Source organism: Seriola aureovittata, chromosome 16 (genome assembly GCF_021018895.1).
Source record: "Seriola aureovittata isolate HTS-2021-v1 ecotype China chromosome 16, ASM2101889v1, whole genome shotgun sequence".
Classification (NCBI taxonomy): Eukaryota; Metazoa; Chordata; class Actinopteri; order Carangiformes; family Carangidae; genus Seriola; species Seriola aureovittata.
The window spans coordinates 5,223,095-5,246,507 of NC_079379.1; the positions used below are offsets into that span (position 1 = coordinate 5,223,095).

General features: G+C 41.7%; 1 protein-coding gene across 6 annotated transcripts in view; it reads right to left on the minus strand.

Annotated features, from left to right (window-relative positions):
- Nucleotides 1-18,967, minus strand: part of LOC130183730 (chromodomain-helicase-DNA-binding protein 4-like) — a 29,596-nt gene extending 10,629 nt beyond the window's left edge. The window contains exons 1-16 of one of the 6 annotated variants that reach the window (XM_056399363.1): nucleotides 18,834-18,967; nucleotides 18,070-18,232; nucleotides 15,306-15,412; nucleotides 14,432-14,674; nucleotides 8,866-8,984; nucleotides 8,181-8,446; nucleotides 7,845-7,972; nucleotides 7,581-7,719; nucleotides 6,405-6,574; nucleotides 5,193-5,426; nucleotides 4,048-4,251; nucleotides 3,645-3,853; nucleotides 2,975-3,106; nucleotides 2,763-2,862; nucleotides 1,966-2,157; nucleotides 47-247 (exon numbers count right to left, since the gene is read on the minus strand). In XM_056399363.1, the coding sequence (XP_056255338.1) occupies nucleotides 47-247; nucleotides 1,966-2,157; nucleotides 2,763-2,862; nucleotides 2,975-3,106; nucleotides 3,645-3,853; nucleotides 4,048-4,251; nucleotides 5,193-5,426; nucleotides 6,405-6,574; nucleotides 7,581-7,719; nucleotides 7,845-7,972; nucleotides 8,181-8,446; nucleotides 8,866-8,984; nucleotides 14,432-14,674; nucleotides 15,306-15,412; nucleotides 18,070-18,130 (2,505 nt within the window). In that variant the 5' untranslated portion in view covers nucleotides 18,131-18,232; nucleotides 18,834-18,967. Of the gene's footprint in view, nucleotides 1-46; nucleotides 248-1,965; nucleotides 2,158-2,762; nucleotides 2,863-2,974; nucleotides 3,107-3,644; nucleotides 3,854-4,047; nucleotides 4,252-5,192; nucleotides 5,427-6,404; nucleotides 6,575-7,580; nucleotides 7,720-7,844; nucleotides 7,973-8,180; nucleotides 8,447-8,865; nucleotides 8,985-14,431; nucleotides 14,675-15,305; nucleotides 15,413-18,069; nucleotides 18,233-18,471; nucleotides 18,616-18,721 lie in introns of those variants that run through there. The other 5 variants (XM_056399365.1, XM_056399361.1, XM_056399362.1 and 2 more) reach the window with 5 other exon arrangements.
- Between the last annotated feature and the right edge of the window lie 4,446 nt (nucleotides 18,968-23,413).

Genomic DNA, 23,413 nt, shown 5'->3' on the forward strand with positions numbered 1-23,413 from the left:
GGATTTATCTTCTTCCCCGTCTTCGTTCTCCACCTTCTCCACTCACCTTCATCTTAAACACCTTCTTCCCTCCTCGGATGGCGTTGTCCTCGAAGGAGAACTCGTTCTCTCTGATGACGGCTCTGCTGTCTTTGTCTCCGATGTAGGTCACGACGTACATGTCGGGCGCCCACATCTCAAACTCTCGCTCCCAGTTGATGATGGTGGAAAGCGGAGCGCTGACCAGGAACGGCCCCTTGGAGTGGCCCTGGAGGTGGAGACAGGAAGTCAGCTCGACATGCCGTACAGAACAACGGTCGTGCGTTTTAATCAGTAAACTGGATGTTTGACACCCAAAGTTTCTGTTTGTAGTGATGCCCGAGTCGCACGTCTGTACATTCAGGTCTTTGCTAGTTCTGTGATCTGTCAGTTTGCAGCTGCCAGAGACTCGACAACAAAATATTGATCCACGGAAGACTTTGTTCAAAACACGACTCAACACAAAAAGAAATAGAAAAACCAGCTTTGTGCTCGTTTCTTCTCTTTCAAACTGATGCCGAGCAGAACTTCACGAATGAAATGAAAAAATAAACTTACAATCACATTCAGTATTGGGACATTTGCAATTCAAAATAAGATATTAGTCCTTTGACCAAAGTGACACCTACTTTTGAAAAGGCTGATGGTGATAAAAACTTTATTGTACCAAAAACTGCTTGACATAATTGCTCATTTATGTCTTAAGACAGATTCTTGTCAAAATAAAGGAAAAGAAACTTTTAGGTTATAATTTTAAATGTGACTAAAACTAACAATTGATTTGCATTATCAATTGAGGTAATCTGGATTACTGATAATTGATTGATGAATGGTCTACAAAAATAAATATGACAAGTTCAAATTGCTTCTTTTGTCCAACCATACATTTACTGTTACAGTGGACACACAAATGACTGATGGTTGATCAAATCAACAAACTGGTGAAACTCACTCATTGTTTTCCTTCTAAATTTAAATTCATTAACGTAATTTTGTATTTTGCAAGGCAACATCAACCCAGTTAATTACATTTAAAAAATATATATAAAGCAAAAATCATGACAGAGACAGGTGAAGGTAAATTCACTGTGAATCAATCGCCTGGTGCTCTGACAGGAAGTGTATTCTGGCCTCCCACCCTTAGGTGGCAGCAGCCGCATGATCATTGTCTGAGTGTTTACTGTTTGAGATCCAACTTAATGTCGTCAGATTTCACCTGACTTACACAAAATGGCCGGATGGTCCCTGGCCAATAGGATGACAGCTACTTATAAACAGCCTCCATGTGACAGACGAGTGCTCTTAAACTAAATATGAAACAAAAACTTCAAATCAAAACTTACTTCTACTTTATGAGCTGAGCTCATGTTACAAACAAACCAGCTGAAAACACAAGGTTCCCACATTTTCTTAACATCAAGGACTTTTTAAAGACTTTCCAAGTCCCTCAAATTCAAGGACCCGACGACAGTTTCACACATAAATCAAGGTTAGTTACTGCTACAAAATTAAGATTTTGTATAATGAGAACCAGCAGCTTTACAGAAGCTCAGTGACAACAAGCAAAAGGAGGGAGGCTTGACTCTGCTGTGTTACACTGAGGGCAGACTATGTGGTCTCTTCACACATGCAGACACCAGTGCTTAGTCTATTTACTAATGTCAAGTAAACTACTACAATTAATTCCTATTTTTGCACAGAATATACAAATTCAAGCACTTTCAATGAGGCATATTCATTTATTATTTCAACACCTCGATTTTTTTTCCACCCTCAAATTCACAAACTTCCAAGGACATCAAGGGGCCGTGGGAACCCTGAGAACAGTATATCCAAACAATCTGACCAGAAATCCAGTGTGTACAGAGTCAGTGTGTGTGGCCCCAGAGAGAGTGTAACACATCTTTACAGCAGGCGAACGCAACCCAGCATGTCACAGGCACCCACCTCCTTATAGAGCGAGTAGAGGAAGACAGCGGTCTGGACCGTTTTTCCCAGACCCATCTCGTCGGCCAGGATGGTGTCTGTGCCCTGAGCCCAGGAGAACCGCAGCCAGTTCAGCCCCTCCAGCTGGTAGGGGTGCAGCGTCCCGCCCGTGCTGTCCAGGTATTCCGGCTGACGCTCAAACTTTATGGTCGGCTGAGGACAGACACCACGACACATTTATAAACAAAGGACAGTCAGAGGTCTAAATGAAGTCAGATCACCTTTTTTTTTTTTGGGGGGGGGGGGAGAGAGAGAGAAACCTCAAAATCTTGAATGAAAGTCGACGTAACTCGTTGCAAATCTTCACACCCACAAAATTAAAAAAAAAAAAAGAAAAAAAAAGAAAACTGAAGAAAAAAAAAAGAAAATCACGTGGTTGATTCATAAACTGATGATTCCTTTCTGTCTCAGTCAGTAAAATCTGCAGTTAAAATTTATTTCAATTAAATGTCTCAGTGGAATCGTTATGTAAATGAATAAACTGTCACTGGACAGGTGTTGTGGGAGACATGGGAAGATGTGGGAAATCATTTAAAATATGAAAATCTAACAGGCATGTCCTTCGGTCTGGTTTAATAAAGATTGTTCAATGTCTCATCGAGCTCTAAAAGTCTTTCAAGGGATGGTCTACCCTGGAAAATACAGTTCTGGGCTGAATACTAAAGCGCAAATATCCTTCATAAAGTTACAGCTGCTGATGACTTCAGACTCATATTCAAATTTCATACCAATATAAAGAATCCATAGTCTGGACTTACATCTATGACGGGGTTCTCTGGAGGCCTGTCCGGCCGCTTTGACCTTCCTTTCATCTTCATCTTCTTCCCGGGTCTCCCCTCCTCTCCCATCATCAGCTCTCTGGAGCGAACGCACACAGTTAGGGAAAGCAGTGTGTGTTGCTTGAGATTGCATGTACATGTGTGTCTGCATTACACTGCAGTCTGAGAGTGTTGTTGCGACTGTGTCTCACCTGTGGTGCCAGTACTGCACTTTGTACGGCTCAAACTCAGGTACATCCATGTCATCGGCCTCCCAGGTGGCCTGGTCGTATGCCAGCTCTCTCCACTTGATCAGGTAGTGGACGTTATGCTTCCTGTCAACACTGGAAAACACAGCAGAGAAGAAAAATGTTACTTTGTGTTTGTGTTTCATGATTATTTACTCCAGAAGAGTAAAATATTGAGACTTCCAAGTGGAACATTTGTAGTGTTCTGAGAAGTTGTTTATTAAATGCAACATAATTAACTTAATCAAAGATGGGATTCATGGGAAAGAAAACCATAAAAAAAATAGCCACTTATGGTTAAAAAAATCATATCAAATAAATAATAAAATGATGATAATAAATGAGACTGACTGGTGCACCTTCTCTATAGAAGTAATTAGTACAAAATTTGAACAACAACCTTTGAGATGAGACATTTTATTCTGATAAAAATTCTGAAGGTCGGTTATTTTGACAGGACTGTTTATTATCAGCAAAACAAAAAGGTTTTATATAAGTGTAGCCAAAGTTATGTGATTTTTTAAACAAAGTAGGTTAATAAAGAAACTTATCTTGTAACAAGTAAAGCTGAAGCATCCCAGCTCGTCTGTCTCACTGTGTGTGTGTGTGTGTGTGTGTGTGTGTGTGTGCTGACCTGTGGTTGAGGATGCGGTGGATCATCAGCCACTCCATCTTGATTCCAAATCGGAGGTATTTCTCCTCCAGCTGTGCGTACATGGGGTCCTTGTTCTTCCTCTTAACGCTCTTGTCCTCCTCTCCTTCGCCGAAGTCGATGGGTGGCGGGTCGTCCATGTCGTTCTTTCTCTGGTAGTTCCTGAACATCACCTGGCAATGGAGCTCCAGCTGGTGGGGGGAGAAACAGAGAGAAAACTGAGAATCCTTCATATATAAAACAGGATCAGATACAGTATATAGTATGTGTGGGTGTGCATATTTATATATATACATATATATATATATATATATATATATATATATTTATTTATTTATTTATTTATTTATTTATATGTATGTGTGTGTATGTATTGATCACACACCTGGAGCTCTGTGACCCAGGAGCAGTGCCAGTATGACATGTTGGACCATTTGGCAAAGAACTCCCTCTCCGGCCGCCCTGCCAGCGGGGCGGGGTCGGGGGCATCTGCCGGAAGGTCTGGGGGGCGAGGGACTGGTGTGGGAGGAGGGGGGTCACCCCACCTCCAAGTCAGGATCTTTTGGACCTTCCCCTTCATGGAGGGACACTGGAACAGGAAAAGCAAAAGTTAATGATTGTTCATTTTTTCTTACTCCATATTTTCTAAAAACCTATTTCAGATAGTTTAATTTATTTAATCACAGACAATCAGGTAATGTGTGTGACACATCAGAGAGATCCTAAATAATTTATTGAGCCAAAAAAAATGTTTTTATTCCAAACATTATTATGGAATAATCTGTGATTAGTTTTGTCCATTAGAGTCCAGAACTCAAACTAAAGACAAATGAAGAAGTCACTTGGAAACTGATGAACTTTTTTTTTACTGTTTCTTCATTAGATTAAATGATTAATTGAGGGGATACTTTCAGATTATCAGATAATGAACCAGGACCACAAGTGACAGGTTTTTTCCATCGTTGATTAATTTTCTGATTATTTTCTCAATTAAATGTGAAAATGCCCATGATACTGCCCCAGAGGCCAAGGTGATGCCTTCAGGTATCTTCATCTAAACAACAAACTAAAGCCCAAAGATATCAATCTACAATTATAAAAAACAATAAAAAAAACAATAAGAAAAAAGAGAAATAAAAAAAATCAGCAAATCACATTAGAAAATTGGCACCAATAAAAGCTTTGCATTTTTGACAAATGACAAATAACTGAAGCTATTAATTGTTGTAAAGATGCAAAAAAAGCAATCGAATCTGTCAGAGTCTCTCCATGTGCCGCTGCTTCTGTGTCTTGAGTTTGTTGTAGGATGAAACCATGACTTTTTTTTTTTTTTTTTTTTTTTTTTAAATCAAACCCTACTGACCTAAACAAGCACACAAATACCTACTGGATCAATAAAACCCTTTTCCATGCTGAGCAGAAAGAGAAGAAACATCCACTGGATCAGCAGATTTTTCTCAGCTCTCACGACTCTGACCGGTCAAACCTCTCATCAGTCACCTCACTGGACCCTGACTGTGGGCGACTCACCATGCAGCGGGGGCAGATCCACTCTCCGTTGGGGATCTCGGGCAGCGGCGGGTTGAGGCAGTGGATGTGGTACGACGAGGGACACGAGTCGCAGCAGAGCAGCTCTCCTCCGTCTTTACAGACCCTGCAGAACTCCATGTGGTGGTCGTCCTCCTCCATCTCTCCGGCGTCACCGTTGTCCTCCTCGGCCTCTGAGCCTTCCTCCCTGGCCTCCCACTGGATGCCCTCCTTCTCCTGGGATTGAGGGAGAATACGTTTTATTTCATACTCTTAAAACACAGTGTTCCTGCTCTGTTTAATTTAAATAATCTTGATTTGATCTGTGATTCAGCGAGATTAAAAAAATAGTAAGTTCTGTTTGAATTTGAGACTCCTGAAGGAACCTTTTATTTTTCTACTATTGCACTTTCTTTATAAGGACTAGTCCCCTTAAAATTGACTTTTGAGTATCAGGCACCTAGAGTGGGATTATCGTCGACCAGAAGCCACAGAAAAGTTTGGTGCTCACTCTTTTAAAAGAGGACTATAGTCAGTTTGGATTCAAGTAGTTACAGTTACAGTTGATTCTTACGAGAACCCGTAGGGAAAAAAAGCATCAAACTGTTCACTGAAACTTCTCAAACCACTCCTGAAGCATCATCAACCTCTCTGCTGTTAATCTGTATGCTCACCATGTTCAAAACAAAACATAATTTCAGTAATAATTTGCTTAATATACCACTTGGCATCAGAAGAGGTGAAAGCGCTGATATGGAACTGGTGTATTTGACTATGTTGTATTGGATTGGCTGCTATTCTTTGTGGGATCAATATAAAATACACATATCGACGAAACAAACTGACTGCGTACAACACAACATTAGAAGCAACACAACTAAGACGCACAGAGAACAAAAGTAGCTCTACAGTATTCAGCACAATCATAACGACAAAGACTAAAACAGCAACTGCTGAACTTGCGCGTCTTTTCAGAAGATGCTTTTTAAATGAAACTAAAAACACCATGAGTCATTTTTTGACAGAGTGATTGCATTCATAAATTGGTTCAGTGTGAGACAGTGTGTGAGTTTGTGGTCGAGTTTCGCTGGTAAAATCTGTTTGAACCTACTGAACACAGGTATCAATTGCAGAAAGTGGCAGAAGATGTTTGGCAAGTGTCTTTTACTTTGCTTTCGTTTGCTACGGGGGTTGTCGTGTAAACATATTGCTTACACAGTGTGGACAGCTCCAGGTGCCCTCGGGCGCTTTCTCCATATCAGGGTCCAGGCAGACCATGTGGTACGCTCTGGGACAGGTGTCGCACAGGATGATCTCTCCACCCTGCTGGCAGACCTCACAATAGTCCTGGTGGTCCGTCTCATAACCGTCACCGTCCTCTGCTTCTGATGAGGAGGGGAAGGAGGAAAAATTTTTACCAAAACACCTCCAAAACATCTGACATTTAGCAGACACACAGGATGTGATGTGGTGTGGTGATCCAGGCTCTGCATTACCAACATTCTGATGAGTGTTTACGTTGTTCGACAGAGGAAAACCCACTCAGTGAGTCATCATTTCCCCTAAAGAACATGTTTCCTCAATAACAAACAGATCGACATTGAAAGGTGTCGTTGCGAAAACAGAAATATGAAACTGATCCACAATATCAGCTGCATGTAGCCTTTTAAATACAAGGCTATATTAAGCTTTAACTTTATTGCACTAATGTTGTGTGTATTCTGGATGATTTCAGGGGTTGAATGTTCAGCAACAAAGAACCCCAACTTTACGCCTCAAGTCCTCACAGACTAAACAAGATACGGTCCATATTATGGCCTGAAGCCTGAGAGAGGAGATGTACGATATGGGACCTTCTAAGGACTTCCACCCTGGTGAGGACCTCTTTCAGTTGCTGATGTGAACTCATCTGTGATGTCGTCGGCCGAGCGGAGCGTTGGTCGTGTGACAGCAGCTTCAGAATGCGTCAGTAGGCGACAACCCAGGCCGAGATGTCGTCCTTCTAAATATACCAAACTCCGCTGACTCAGTCACAGTGACTAATGTGTGTGTGTGTGTATGGATACACCTCCTCATGTTGTTGTGCATTTCATAGACCTAACGCTTTACCCTGCACACAACCATTACAGTTCACTAATGTGAACATAACCTGCAATTTTCATTCTGTAGACTCTACCTGCAGCTGGTTATGGCAACACAGGTGGAGCTCCGACTGAGTCACCAGGTAAAGGATGAAGCAACCAGTGTAATTTCAGCTCCGACTGGTTCCACAAGCTAACTGTACATTTAATGTAAGGGCATTAGTAAGAAGAGGGGGAAGAAAGAAGCAGGGAAACAAAGGGGATGATGGTGACGATTAAGTGCTTAAGATACATTTCAGCCCGGACGTACCCTTCTTCTTCTTGGGTTTGCTCTTGGATGGCTTCTTTCTGCTGCGGCTGCTGCGGCTGTTTGATCCTTCTGAAACAGAGACGCTGTTCATGCTGCCATCCTCAAAATCGCTGTCCACATCGGGCTCGTCCTCCTCGCTCTGAGCACACACACACACACACACAAGATGTCCAGCTGTGTTAAATACGCCTTCCTCTACCTGCATTGTATGAAACCGCAAAAGTGGTTTTGAGAAACAAGGAGGAGAGAGGAAATGATTCATACCGATGAGCGTTTCCTCTTGTTGAAGCCTCCCAGCTTGATTTTGAGTGGAGCCACTTTCTTGGTCTTGGCGTTATTCTTTTTCTCTTGTGGTTTGGGCGCAGGTTTTGACTTCTTGCGAGCGTTGGGACCTACAGAACAAAACAGGAAATGAAGAGGGCACTCACACACTCACCCAAAGAGAATAAGAAAAGAGAGAAGCAACGAAACTCTTTGGCCTCTTGTTAGGCAGGTGTTTGCGGCTAAACATTTCTAGTCATGATTTCTTCTGGTGGTTGTCATATCCAAACCCCGCTTTTATATCTCAGCATTTGTCCTGACCCCTACTGCCCACTGTACCTTTGCCCTCCTTGGTCTTGGCCTTGCGCAGTGGCGGTGGAGGCGGCTGCTGAGGCTCTACGGGGGCCGGAGGTGCAGCAGCAACCGGAGCAACCTCCGCCACCATGGTGTCCACAGCAGCAGGTACGTTGGCGGTGGCCAGGGCGGCGTTGGCAGCAGCAGCTCCCCTCAGCGGGTTGTTGGTGCTGAACTCGCGCCACTTGGCGCCCAGAACCATCATCATCTTGGACACGGCGATCTTGGGGTTCTTGGCTGCGATGAGGGGCCTGGAGACGAGGGAAAGAGAAAATTAAAAATGTAGAAGACTTTCAGAAAGTAGGACCATCAACCATAAATGGCTCCAGAGAATATTTGACATATTTGATTGCCTTTTAAAATTGTTTAATTGCCAGTTCCTTCTAAAATTTTTGCAACATTTTTTGGTGTGAGAATAAAATTAAAAAAAACAAACGAACAAAAACAGGGACTGAAACCAGCAAAATTTGGGATTTTCTACAGGATAAATAATATCAATGAGCCCTAAAAAGAAAGAGAGTGTATTTAATCAAACTTCTTAAGCTCCCTGGTACATTCGTCTGCGTTTCTGTTTAATACTTTTTCTGGTTTTATATATATATATATATATATATATATATATATATATATTTACCAGCTTTGTGTGTGTTTGTGCAAAATGTGATTTTACCTGACAAACTGGCTGAAAGCCTTGTAGTTGGTCAGAGAGCGGTAGTCTTCCTCGGTGAAGACGTGGTCGATGTCCTCCATACCCCAGTCATCCAGCAGCTGGGATGAAGACTTTGGCTCCTACCAAACAAACCAAACAACAGTAAGCTTCACTGATATAAGGGTTGAAAATGTACAATTGAATATTGAAACTAGACTAAAGACTAAAAAGGCAGTAATCTTATATCAGAAGGTAAATAATCATCAATTTTACAGTATACATCCTGGCATACTGCTACTTAGCTAACACAGAGCTCTTCTTCTTCTTCTTAAAAGAGCAGTGCAAAAGGTTTATGAGCCAATTACTCAAAAATTAAACCACACACAAAACGTACACACTGACAAAAAAAAAAAAAAAAAGAAAAGGAGAAAAGAATGAAACCTGAGGGTAAGAAAACACAGAATTAGACCAGATTGCCTTTGGCTTAACACAAATTTAGGTCAAAGGCAAGATATTCTCTTTGTTTAAAACTTTATGAAATTGCCGACAGACTTTACATGGATAAAAATCTTCACATAACATACCACAAACAGCATAGCAGCTGTAACATCTATTTCAGTGCCTAAAAAGCCAAATACTGTATATAGACAGCGGCAGGGGGGAAAAAAAGTCACTGAACCCTTTGAAATCACCTGGTTGGGATAACAAACACAATCTGCTGAAGCTAATAACACACAAACAATTATAATCTTTTGTGTCTTCGTTGAACACACCCATTAAACATGAACAGTGCTGGTGGGAGAAATAAGTGAACCCTTTGATTTAATAACTGGTTGAACCTCATTTTGAAGCAATATCGTCAAGCCAGCTCTTCCAGCAGCTGCTGATCCCTCCTGCACGATGTTCAGGAGGAAGTTTTGGGACCATTCCTCCTGCAGAACTGCTCGAGAGCGGCTCTCTTCAGGTCACTACACAGCATCTCTACTGGATTAAGGTCCGTGCTCTGACTGGACCACTCCAGCATGTGGACAAACTTGAGAATCCACCCCCCCTCTCCTCTAAAATTAAGTGGCGCTGTCCAGATCCAGAGGCAGCAAAGCCCCAAATCATGATGCTCCCTCCACCCTGCTTCCCCTTTGGGATGATGTTTTCATGTTTCATGGTTTCATGTCATTGTTGGTGTGCAGTTCCCCTTTTACACCAGACATAGTGGTGCATGTGCTTCCCAAATAATTCAACCTTAGTTTCTTCAGTCCACAAAATATTCTCCCCAGTAGTGTTGTGGAGTATCAAGATGCTCTTCGCATCAGGCGCAGAGTAATATTTGGTTTGGAGAGCAGCGGCTTCCTCTGTGGTGTCCTGTCACAGACACCATGATCTACGTGTGATGCTAACCGGCTCCAATGATTCCTTGAACGGGGCTGTTTGTAAGTTTTGTCTGCCACCGAACATGGTTTCTTGTCAGGAGCGGTTGGTGGTGATTGGAGCTTCAGCCGTCATTGGGTTTACAAGACAAGAGGCTATAATACGTCCTCTGAGCATTGCTACAGTGACTCTGTGTCAGAAAATGATGAGTCAAACTGGGCCAGGGCTAGCTAGTAAAGCATGCTAACTTCAGTACAAGAGAAGATGTGACAGAAACAAGATTTAACATTGGTGTTTGCTTTCCACCTCTGGAGACCGCTGTTGGTGAGTAAAGGAATGAAGTTTGATGCTGAACTTGCAATGTTTCTTCTTGACTGGTCAGTAAACAGCTGTGAATGCTAACGTTAGCTATGTAGCAAAAGCAAAACTTACAAATAGCTCCTCCTTTTTTTACCTCACTGATGACTCTGTGTTGTGTCTTTTGAGTCATCTTAGCTGGACATCCACTTCTAGGGAGAGTAGCCACAGAACTGAATCCTCTCCATTTATAGACAGTTTGTCTGACTGTGGACGGATGAAGATCTAGACTCTTGGAGATGACTTTGTAACCCTTTCCAGCTTCATGCAAATCAACAATTCTTGATCGTAACTCTTCTGGGATCTCTTTTTTGCGAGGCATGGTTCACATCAGTGGATCCTTCTTGTGAACAGTAAACGCAAAATGTGTTTTACAGCCCACACCTCCGATCTTATGCCATTGATTGGTCTCCAGTTTAGCTAACTACTGACTCCAATTAGCTTTAATATGTCATTAGCTGAGGGGTTCACATACTTTTTTCACCCTACACTGTGAATGTTTTGAGTGATGTGTTCAATGTTGAAAAGAACTACACAATGATCAGTGTGTTATTAGTTAAAACAGATTGTGTTTGTTCATTATTGCAACTTAGATGAAGATCTGATCATGTTTGAAGACAAATGTCTACATCGTCCCACTGTACATCAGATTCTGACAACACTGCAGAGTTTTCTCAAGACCACTTTAACTCAGTAAGTGAGGAACAATCAATACTAATCTGATCAATTGATTATATGAACAGAGTGTGGTGGACAACCTGGTTTAGCAAACAAACCCTAACATGTCCAAAGCTGCGCTGCCATAATTCAATATGTGCTTAAAAAAGACACAGAGACTGGTGCCAAGTGTATTTCTGAACATTATTCACAGCAGACACGTTTTAAGTAATCTTCTCCTGGATGATCACAATGTCGACCAATCACACACACACAACAAGTGACCAACATGTGGGACCAGCTGTGACTATCAATGTGGATCTGTGGCGTAATACCAAACTACAGTTTCATGTAGAGGCTTTGAAAGGCGCTGCTGTGTCCCTGTGCATCACAAAAGCCAAACCCTCCACCTCTTACAAACGGACTTTTGTTAGCCCGCTGCATGTCAGCAACAGCCTCTTACTCAGGGGTCTATGGCATTATTTTACCCATAAATATCCTAAATTATTACGCCACAGATGCTCACAGTCATAATTGACGTAATAGTCTTTCCACAACAACTGAGTTTTTTTAAATTTTTATAAATAACTACTGATTTTCCTCCATTTTTAAATGGTTTTGTTGACCACGACGGACTCAGATGTTAGAGATCTGAAATTTGCAAGACAAGGCCAAATATAATCCAATCTAATAAGTCCATTAGAATTTATCCACCACACTGACCGCTAAGTTTTAAGATAATTACATTACAATCAAATGCCTTAATGATATAGTTGATAATTTAGTACCAATGTGCTTAATAGTTAATGATGACAATTTTGATTAGTCAGTCGTTATGTAGTACAAATTAGGCCTGGGGAAAACGATGGAAATGTTTTTGTTACTTTTGATGTTTCATCAAATTACTGATTCATATGTTTATTGATAGTAAAACAAATCACTGGTTATGACCACACACTGTTCTCTAAACTTCCCTGCTGTCCAACCTCCACTTCTGACTGTCAACTTATCAAATCAAACAAAGGCTTGAACTCAGGCCGCCATTAATTATTGTAGAATCATCTGCCAATTAGTTTCTCAACTGATCAATTATTTGGTTTTAAAAAATGTCCTAAGATGTCATAATTACAAGAGACATCAGATGTCAACAATCCCAGATTCGGTTTTCTTTTCTTCATAAGACAAAGAAAAGCAGCAAATCCTCACAACAAAGAAGCTGCAACAACTAAATATTTCTACGTTTTGCTTTAAAACGATTCTCAAATAGTTGCTGATCAATTTCCAGTCAAACATAAAATTGTTTCACCTCCATATTTCTCTCTTGGCCCGTTACTTGTAAATATATCAGCGAATAAAACAAATGTCCTTTAAATCTGGGCCTTTTCCCTAAATGTTAAAAGGTCCCGAGCAGGTAAGCACATCACGGGTTGATGGAGACACTTTGTTTCCTTCAGCTTCCTCCCATTTCTTCTTCTTGCAGAAGGGGCTGCAGACCGACTGAGGGCGCCCAGTGAATCAAAATGTGTTTATCTAACCAAAAAGAAAAAAGGGTCAAGAGCGCAGTGCGGTGCGGCACTAGGCAGGGTTGCCATGGTAACAGCATATATGCCTTACACACCCGCCCCAGACACACACGCACACACTTACACGCCCCAACGCCACCCCCTTGCATAAGTGTCATTAACAACAAGGCCCCCTATTGGCCGCCAGGCTCCGAGTCCACCAGACGCAGCTCTTTGTTTAACCATCTCTCATCGCAAGTCTCTGTTTGTCAAACCATGACCGACTCCATTACAGGTACACAGTCAATAGGTGCTCATCAGGCACCAAAGAAAGGACTGTTAGAAAACTTATTTTATACCAGGAGCACCTTCAGAAACTGGACCACACAGTAGACCACATCTTAACCCAATAAAAGAGCCAGTTAAAGCAAACTCTGGCTGCATCAATGCCACAACAATAACTGCAATTTCATTATAATTATGTATTGTTTGGTCTGACAGTCACATAGCCCACTTTAAAAGAACCATACCAGTGGTTTTTGCTTGTTTTGGCCCATTTACTTAAACTCACATCCACTTCTCATCACAGCCAATTATTTTGCAAATTATGCTGTTTTACATTTGAATGTATTTTTTTTTTTTTTTAAAACCATTTCAGACCGCACGGTGGTGTCCATTTACTTCTGCACATTATGAAAATCAGCAGACCCTGAGTATAATAGTTCAGCACAGTGGACATCATGTCAACATTAATTGTTGGCTAAATTATATCAGTGTTATGAGGTAATCCAGTGCAGAACCTTTCAATTCAAACTGTGCTTAAACTGTATGACCACCCAGTGACAGTTTAACATTAATGCTCACTGGGATACATTACACAAGTCAATGGCTGATTGGAACAACTGAACAAATTCAACAAAAATGAAAACCTGCATAACCCCCGGGTGCCTTAGTGGGTCACCTGGTAGAGCATGTACCACACAGGCTTAGTCCTAACCGGGCTTGGTTCGAGTCTGACCCGCGGCCCTTTGCTGCATGTCATCCCCCACTCTCTCTCTCTCCTGAATCCCTCTCTCTCTCACTGTACTGTCTGAATAAAGGCAAAAATGGCCAAATATATAGAAAAACCTGCATAGCACCCAGCGGTTGTTACAGTTGTTTTGTATTCAGAAATAAACGCACACAGATACGGCCCTTTAAGAGTGATGTCCAGCATTACACAGAGGCAAACCTGTGCAGTTATCCAAAATAAAACAAGTCAAGTCAATCACTCCATATCTTATCTTCTTTCTTTGAAGTCCTTGACGACATGACCAGCACGGTTGTCAACTATAAAATTCACTAACTACTTTTTTACAATGCACCAAAATGGGTTTTAAATTTTTTCCCACCATGATATTTTATACCGGATTAAATAATAAATTTATAATATAAATAAATAAAACAAACTTTTTTAATGTCCTACATCTCTTGTTTACATTTTACCAGTTATTGTCAACCAACCGACCAAACTTTTATTGTGGAACTGACTCCAATTACGCAAGATATTGCGGGGTCGCTCTCAGCTTGAACTGGTTTTAATGTAATCGTCTGATATTGATTATCAGTGCATGTGTACGTGTTGAGAAACTTCAATAAATCCTAGTCCTTTTAACCCCAAAACCCCTTGACACACTTATATTCATCATCTGCCTGGCTTTTCTTACCGAGCTGTCGTCATCGTCGTCGTCCTCATCCTCCTCAGGCTCCGGATCTTTCTTCTTGGTGGCACTCCGATCAGCCCCAGTACTGCTCCTCCTTTTCTCCTTGCCACTGCTGGCTCTCTTCTTCTTCTTGGGTCCTGGGGTGTAGTCACTGCCCTCGCTGTCTGAGCGATGGGCAGGGCCGCCACCCTCTGCCTCTTCCACCGCGCCGATGTCCATGGGCTCTGGGGAGCTGATGGGCAGCTCCTGGAACGAGTAGAGAGAAGATGGTAGTCAGCAAACTGGGACCAAAATGTTCCAGAAACGGGAAAGGGACTGTGAAACTGATCTCTCACTGTAATTCAACTACACTCTTGGCATCACAAGATAAAGTATATTTCTAAAAGGGAAACATTATTTATTCCTAAATACAAAACATCAGAAAAAGTGAGGCCCGGGTGCCTGTCAATTTGCAATTTAAAACAAAGAACATACATTTTTAACATGCAGTGTTGTTAAGACTTTTTCAATCATGCAAGAAAAAAGTTCCAACTGCACGTTTGAACTTTCTAATTGTAAAAGTAGAGATATGATACAGAACAAGTAACTGCAGCAGGACAAATGTCTCGGTATTTTAGTGAAAGGTTGGGGAAAAAAAATTACACGTTTGGAGTGTCTGAATGTAAAAACAGATCAATGCACAATAATCATATATATGGGTTGTGTATTAGATTGTATATGACAGGAGGAAGAGAGCTTTAGCAACAGTCGTCCTTTTTATTGCACATGGAGCAGAACTAATCATATCTGGTTTTTGAGTCCTTTGTTCCATGTTGCCATTTAACACAACATCTGAATTAAAACACTCACACACACACACACACACACACGTACATACCTCTCTCCGCGACCGCCTCTTGCCCTTACTCTCTCTGCTCTTCTTGGCCTTTTTCTTCTTCTTCACCTTCGGAGTCTCGGTCTCTGAGATCTCCTCCTCATCTTCATCTACATTACAAAAAAAAAAAAAAAACAGGCCAGTGGAGACATTTCACGGTTAAGATAGACAGAGGAGTGACTGTGTGTCAGTGTATTTGGGCCGTGTGATAGCATTAGTGTACACAGAGCCGTGAAGATGGCATGCATATCAGCAGCCACTTACATTTCCTGCTGGAAACAAAACACCAGTCGCATGCTGGTAAATTTCGGCTGTGGTTCAGTTTGTTCCCTCGATTTGCCAATCTGGCAGGTAAACAAAAACAGATATAAAATCTGTGATTCTCTTGTGCTTATTTAGATTTGTAGTTAAGTAAAATGCAATATTTACAGAGTAATTGATATTTCCCATTTAAGATTGCTCTCACAGACGATCATCATATATGAATGAGCCTTATCAGGATGCCACATTCCCCTTTTGCAATGACCAACTCACTGTTTTTGTTTTTTAAACACAAACATAGTTTCTACTTGAGCAGGATAATGTAGCCCTCCTCCCTCACCCCTCCAGACTGTAACCATATTCACCTGATATGAGAGGGAATCAAAAAAAAAAAACCCTGATGAAAACCAGCAAGATTTCTGACAAACGGGACCAGTAGAGGATAAGGAGGTTTAGGTGACAACCTTATTTTATAAGTTGTCCTTGAGGGAGTGGTTAAATCTGTAATTTACCACTGATTAGTCATTATGATTTACCAAACTCCCGCAGACCTTATAACAGACAGGATCTTAGTCCAGTATCTGGCACTGCCTCAGTGGCTCAGAGTGCAGTGGTATGGAGCTCACAGCCTATTAAAGTAATTGACTATGGTAAAAAGTAAATGGCAAGCTGCCATTAAGATGCACCTGGTAGAGAAGAAGCTTTAATGTGATGAGCTTTTTAGGTCATATAAAGGAGACCAAACTATGTGTATGTGGGCAACTGCACAACTGTGTTTTCTTGTTGATGTATGTTTCGAGAATAAAGCGTTTTGTATAAGAAAAAGCATCTCGGTGCTAAGATGATCTTAGTCCATACACTTACAGATGGAGTGGTCATCCTCTTAGCTTTAAAATGAGCCGCAGATCTAAGACATTGAATTGATTGTAAGGAGTCCATACGTCACTTGGTTGCAAAAGGTGCGTTTTTAAAAAGGTGTCACTTTTGGCTGTTTGCAATTGGGATCTGCATTTGCCAGTGTTTTCAGAATTCTTTAAAAACAAATTAATAGATCAATTAACCAAGAAAATAATCAGGAGATAACCCTTAATGACAATAATCATTAGTTGGAGCTCTATAGTTCAAAATTAGCTCCAGATCAACAAGCTACAGCAGTAAAATGCATCCTACACATTATTGCATGTTTAACAGTAATCTAACTTTATGACATATAACAGTTTATCTGTAACACTCAAAGTGGACATTTTTCTACATTAATTACTATAGCTGCAACAAAAACTAAATTAATCAGTCAGTAAATTAATTAGTCGATTAACAAAAAAAATCTACAAACACTTTGATAATTGAATAACTATGTCATCTGAATATGTCTCCTTTGTCTGTGGGAAATTGTAAGTTAATTTTTAATCTATTTGCTGGCATATTATACACAAAGCTATTAAAAAAAATCTATAGATTAATAGTCAATGAAATTTGTTGCAGTCCTACTGAGTAGTTTCACTTTCAATACTTTAATTACATTTTCCTGATAATACTACATAATTTTACTTAAATGACATTTTCTGACTGTCTTATATTTCTAGTGTGGTATTAGTATGTTAACTTCAGCACTTCCTCCACCTTTAGAGACTCCATATGTATCTCTAATTGCAGTGTCCAATTTTATAGATGACAAAGCTATTAATTTTAATTAAATTGCCTATTGAACTGAAAAATAATGGAAATATCAACCAGTTTCATCCTATAGAGGGGCCATGCTTTGTTTACATTATATTTAGTCAACACAGCATCACATGTCAGATTTATAATAAGTTGGGGTTATTTGATAAATAAAATGTACGGCATAAGTGGGTTTTAACACTTGAATCTAACTTACAGGACTATTTGTTCTCAATGCTTCCCCCGTGCTCGTCGCGCGTCCTCGTGAATTGTACAATCTGTAAACAATGCAAACTTCGACTACACCAGCATGAGAAAGCTAATATGTATTTGGGAAGATAAAACGGTCAGTTGGGATGTTATTTATCTTTTTACTACACATGATTATTTTTACTTTTTTCCCCACACTCAAACCGAAGGCGCCGGCCATGAGGAGGGGAATGCTACAGAACGTCATCCGCCAGCTTCCAAGCTAACTGGCTGCCTCCATCTTGTCATCGACACGTAAAAAATACCGGTAGCTGGCTAACGTTAGGCCCCGGGAACATGCCGGTTAGTCGGCGTGACTTCACGACGATGCAACTCTCAGCCATACCGTCTGTGGTTGCGTTTTGGGGGTAAAACTGTCATTTTTTTTTGAAGAGGTGTTCAGCAGAAGCGAAAAGAGCGAGTTTGCTAATGTTGCCGCTAACGTTAGCTAACCGGTATTTAGCTACATCGACTGGCTAGTAGTTAGCGCTTTGCTAATGAAACATGATTGATATGAATGTCAAAAACATCTGCTCATGTTAGCCTACAACCAGGGTGAACATTAGCAATTTCAGCTAACAAATGAGCCTCGTCTTACCGTGCATTAACCGGTCCTCGGGGGCTCCATAATCATCTCTGTCATCCTCGCTTCCAGACATAGCGGACAGCAGAAAACTTTATATTTAGTTAGCTAACAGTTTAGCTAACTAAATAAAGTTAATAGTTCGTAGGATAATCCAGAGTTGTGACCCAGTCAGACTCTGCCCAGGTCGCGGTTTGTGTTGTGTAGTTAGGAGAGGGCAATCGGCCAGGGAAATAAGAACAAGAAAAGAGAAAACGGAAGTGAATATTGAGCATTTAAGAGCATTCAAACCCACACCACCCGGTAAAACACCAAGCAACACAAACATCCAGCACATGGGCTTCTTCTCGGACAATAAATCTAACTTTATCTTGCCATCAAGTTGGGCAGCAAACAAAGATTAGCACCCTCACTCACTCCATCTCTGCCTTCAGCTGACATGCCATCTTGCCACTATCGTTAGTTTCCGTCCCATTAGCATGCGTGCTAACCGAGCTTGACCGGCGGCCAGGTTCAGATTTGAGAAAGAAACGACCCGCTCACACTAATAATATCTAACCGTAAAATATCTCAGAGTATCAACACCGGCATCCGAGGCTATCTCACCCCGACCACCTCACCCTGACTCAAGTAAATCCACAAACAATAAAACCAAAAACTGACATACTCACAACTTGATTCCACACAAGCTTTCAAAAACAATAACTCCGGGCTCAGTTTGTGTTTCAATCAATACTTGGAAGCTCTTTTTTTTTTTGTTGAGGTAACGGTATACATACAATTTAAATATATTTCCGTGTTTTTTTGTGGCAGCGTGTGCGCACGACGCCGTCTCCTCTTTCTCTCCCTCGCACACTACACACACCCCGCGCGCGCGTGCACACACACAAAGAGATCAGGGGGCAGGCATCCCATAATATCCCCCCCTCCACACACACACACACACACATATACACACACTCACTTCAGTCACCCCTCCCCCACTCTGCATAGTTACCTTGCAACGTACAGACCATAATAGTCAACTCACCCCCTCCCTCTCCTACAGTCTCTTCCCCATTCCTCCATGCATGCACCCCCCCCCGCACACACACCTCCACCCCCTCCCTTAGCAACCATGGTTACCATGGAGACGCCCCCCCCACCCCCGTGCGGCATCCCATAATAGTAATGAGTGCAGTCACTGACATCCCACAATAAGCATAACTCCAAAAAGAGAGAGATAGGAGAAAGGAGGGGGGGGGAAAAAGGAAAAGCCGTCACATGGCAACTGTGTGTGCCACATGACTGCTTAACTTGAGTGTGCATGTTTGCATGTATGCGCAGGCACTGTACTGTATATGAGCCTGGCTGCTAAAGACTGTGCACAGGATGTAGATGCACAGCGGAGCTGATAACCACCTTTGAAGCACCCTGGGGTCAACAAAAGTGGGGTGACCCAGATGTAACCCCCCACAGGAGGCATTATGAGCTGAAATATATACAACTTCTTTATATACATGACTCACCATCAGGGCAAGTTTTGCATCAGCACATGGAGGCCAAGAAGATAAAAAAATAAAAAAAAGTCCAGTGAGCAGGTCAGTGTGAGGTTAAAAAGTCAGGTTATGTGCTCAACCCTCCAGTGAGGACCACGGATAAGGGGTCACAGGGGTCAAACCGTAGTCAAAGCCTTCAGGTCTGCAGCCCTCAAAACTCAAAACAGGGAGCCCAGGAGTGCAAGAGCCAAGCCAACAGCTGAGTTAAGCTGTCTGCACACACACACACACACACACACACACACACACACACACACACACACACACATACTGGCTTGCTCCACAGGCTGCTTGGAAATGCATTGCAGTCAATGGTGGGAAAATCGTCTGGGTCCTAGACAGTTTTTTCCCACCATTGACTGTCTGTAGTACATTTAGACTGTGGGGCAAAATGCAGACCTGTTTGTGCTCAGTGTGGCAGAGAGGCTTCTGAATGACATTTTACCACACGGGAAATAAACGGTGCACATGTAAACTAATGGGCAGTTCTGTTTTAGGGGCCTGCGAAGCATCAGAATGAGTTATGCAATGTTATTGTAAAACCGGGTGTTTGTTCTGCTGATGCTGCTGGACTCACCCGCAAATCTGCAAAAATAAATAATTTAATAAATTCAGCAGCTGTTTTACCAGCCATAAAACAACATGCGGACAAAAGTATGGGGACAAACACTTTAACTTTACATTATATTTAGTTTATTAAAGAGACAGATTCTGACCCTTTACATTTCAGTGCAAACTGACTCAAACTTCTGCTTGCGAATGTCAAGTCACCTCATTGGGTGGCAGCTACCAATTATTTGTCCTATGAATTTAAGGTACCCTGGGGAGTTTTCTTGTAAACAAACAAAACTTATGTTTACATTCAGTGTTACCCACCAAAACTTATTGTGTGTATCCTTTAGGTTATCGTTTGATTAATGGATTAGTAATTTGTTCAATAAAATGTCAGAAAATTGTGAAAAGTATATATCCCAGTGTCCGAAACCTCAAGGTGATATCTTCAAAGGTCTTGTCTCATCCAATAAACAGTCCAGAATCTCAAGGATATTCAGTTTATCATCATAGACTAGACTGAAGAAAATCAGAAAATATTCAAAGTTGAGAAGCTGAAACCAAACAATTATTTACACATTTTCTTAAAGAAATCATTCAAAACCATTATTTTATAGTCAATGTAGTTGCAGATTATTTGCATTATTTGTATCAATCAACTAGTCATTGCAGGTCACTTCACCTCACCTGTCATCTTTTAAGCCAGTAGACACATTTAACAAGCATGTTGTCAGAGGTTGGAGCCTTGATTGAAAAAGTGAAATTGTGTCTTCAAAACTAGACATGGAAAAGTTGAGTAGAGTTGAATAGACAGAGAAATACTTGGTCATTCATAATTTTCAGCTGCCGTTTCAAAGAGAAATAAAATGCCACTACGACACCAAACATGCAAACCTTGAACCAAACTGTCATGAGAGTACGAATGTAAGAACTATAACACTGAACTAGCTTAAAGCATCATGTCTTTTTCTACGATGCTGATGTTGAGTGTTAAGGTCTGGTTTTGAGACGGTGTTCCAGCTCCAGCGTAGGGTGTTGGGGTTGAGGTCAGGGCTCAGTGCAGACCAGTCTAGATCCTCCACACACAACAGAGAAAACAATTTCTTTATTGACCTGGGTGAGGGAAATGTGTCATGTTCATACAGGACAGGGTCTCCCAACTATAGCATTAAGATTTGTTTTAATTAGAGCCAAGTTGCTTATCCCAAATGAAATGATCCCAATGACAAAAACAACGTCATGCAGGGATGTCCACATCCTACGTTTGACCGTGTACTGTGTGTTGTGGAATAGAAAGGAGAATAACTGGTTTGGAGGGAAACTTGCAAGCAAGCAAATACGACAGCTGGTAATTTCCCGAGGTGAGTGAGCATTATTCACTCATTATGAATGACTTCTGTGCAAAAAAATGCCAGTTTCCTGTGCAGCGGTGATCACTAAATTGTGGGATAACGGATTAATCATGATGCTGCCATGCACATAAACAGATATGATTGTGTCATTTTTTACTGCGAAACAGTAAAAATAGTGCCATTATAAGGCTGTTTCAACCTATGGAGAATTTATGAATCATCTGACAAATTATTCATGTCAGCATATTGTTGCTCTGCCCTGACACTTTGGCTTCTAACCCAGTTCAAGCTGTCCCTCTCTGCTCTCTCTCTCTCTTGGCTCTCTAAGCTAAAGGCCTCTCTCCCTCTGGTCTCTTCTCTTACAGTGGCTCTACAGTCGCCTCTGACTCAGCACACCTTCATTTTGACTCTATCTCTGTCCTTCTCATCTGGCCTTTCCTTTGTCCTGCCATCCAGAGCAGCTTCCCTCGCTTTATCCCTCTCACACGGTCCGGCACAAAGAACGACTTAAAAAAAAAAAGAAGCAACTTCTGTCTTTTCTTTTCTCTCAATTTCTTCCTCTTTCTCTCTCTCTCCCTTGGTTTGCATCTTCCCCCCTCCCCCACACTTCTCCTTCCCTTGACTATGGACACAGTGTTCATGTGTGCATTTGGGGAGGGGAGGTGTAGGATGGGGGGTGGGGGGATAACATCCCATAATCACCAATCAGAAGGATACTGGGGGCAGTTGTCATAGAAACCTCGTGCACGGCTCTCAACGCCCCTCCCAACACCACCACCACCACCACCACAATCGCAGAATTGAATATCACATAATGATAATAATATCATTTCTGAGGCAAAAAAGGAAAAAGGAGGAGGTGGGGGGGGGGGATGGGGGTACAGACCATAATAGTGCTCCTGTGCTGCTGGTCGCCATGGAGATAAGCAGAGGGGTGGTAGTGGTGGTGGTGGCAGGGGGAGGAGGGTTACAGGCGGGGTCAAATTACCATGTAAGTCAAAATGCATACCATAATACTTCTTGACTGCTACACCCCCCCCACCCCCGTCCTCAGACACCATCTCCGCTGCACCTATCCTGCCCTACAGTACACGCTCTGAAGCTGCACCAGATAAGGTGCAAATGGGTTTGATCAGACCCAGCATGCCTGCCACATGAGATAACAAGCAGCCGCGGCTGACAGAGCGAGGAAACAAAAAGAAGAGGAAAAATTAGATTTGGTACGTCAAGAGTGTCCGGATGTTCGAGGTACTTCAGATGTGCCGGCGATGTTGAAGGGTTCAAATCTGCCCTGTGACCTTTTCATGCGTTTCACACCTTGTCATCCTTAAACTGTGTAACCTGTCTGTTCAGTCACTCCTTTTATATTAACCACAGTGCTAAAACAAGTAGCTGTTTGACAGAAAACAAATAATTATAATAAAGACTAAAGGGGCCAGAACGTTTAATCAGAAGTGCTTGTCACATGCTCAAATAACATCTGTAACACCGTCCCCCTCTACACCATCAGAATTCAGGATTCAAGAATTTCTATAACTTTCCAAAACTGGCAACTCAACATTCACAGATTTGCAGCTTTTGAACTTCTCTCCCCTTTTCTCTCAGGCATTGTTTTTTCATTCTTTTCACAACTATTTCTGTCTGAAAATGTGAGTTGTTATCGTCATGGTTTAAACCGTTATCACCTATCACCCTTCCCTATGACTCTCAAGTTTTCCCGCTTCAGTTGTGGCTGCTTCAGAGAAGTATAAACACTTTTTAATTTCACGTTGTGCGAAATAGTTCTTTTCTAGCACAACCCGACCCTAAAGAAAAAGCAAAGCCACTAGCAGTGCTGCTAAGCTGTACTAAGGCACAGTGGTGCTTTGTGCTAAATGTTAATGTCTGCATGCTAACCTGCTCACAATGATAATAAAA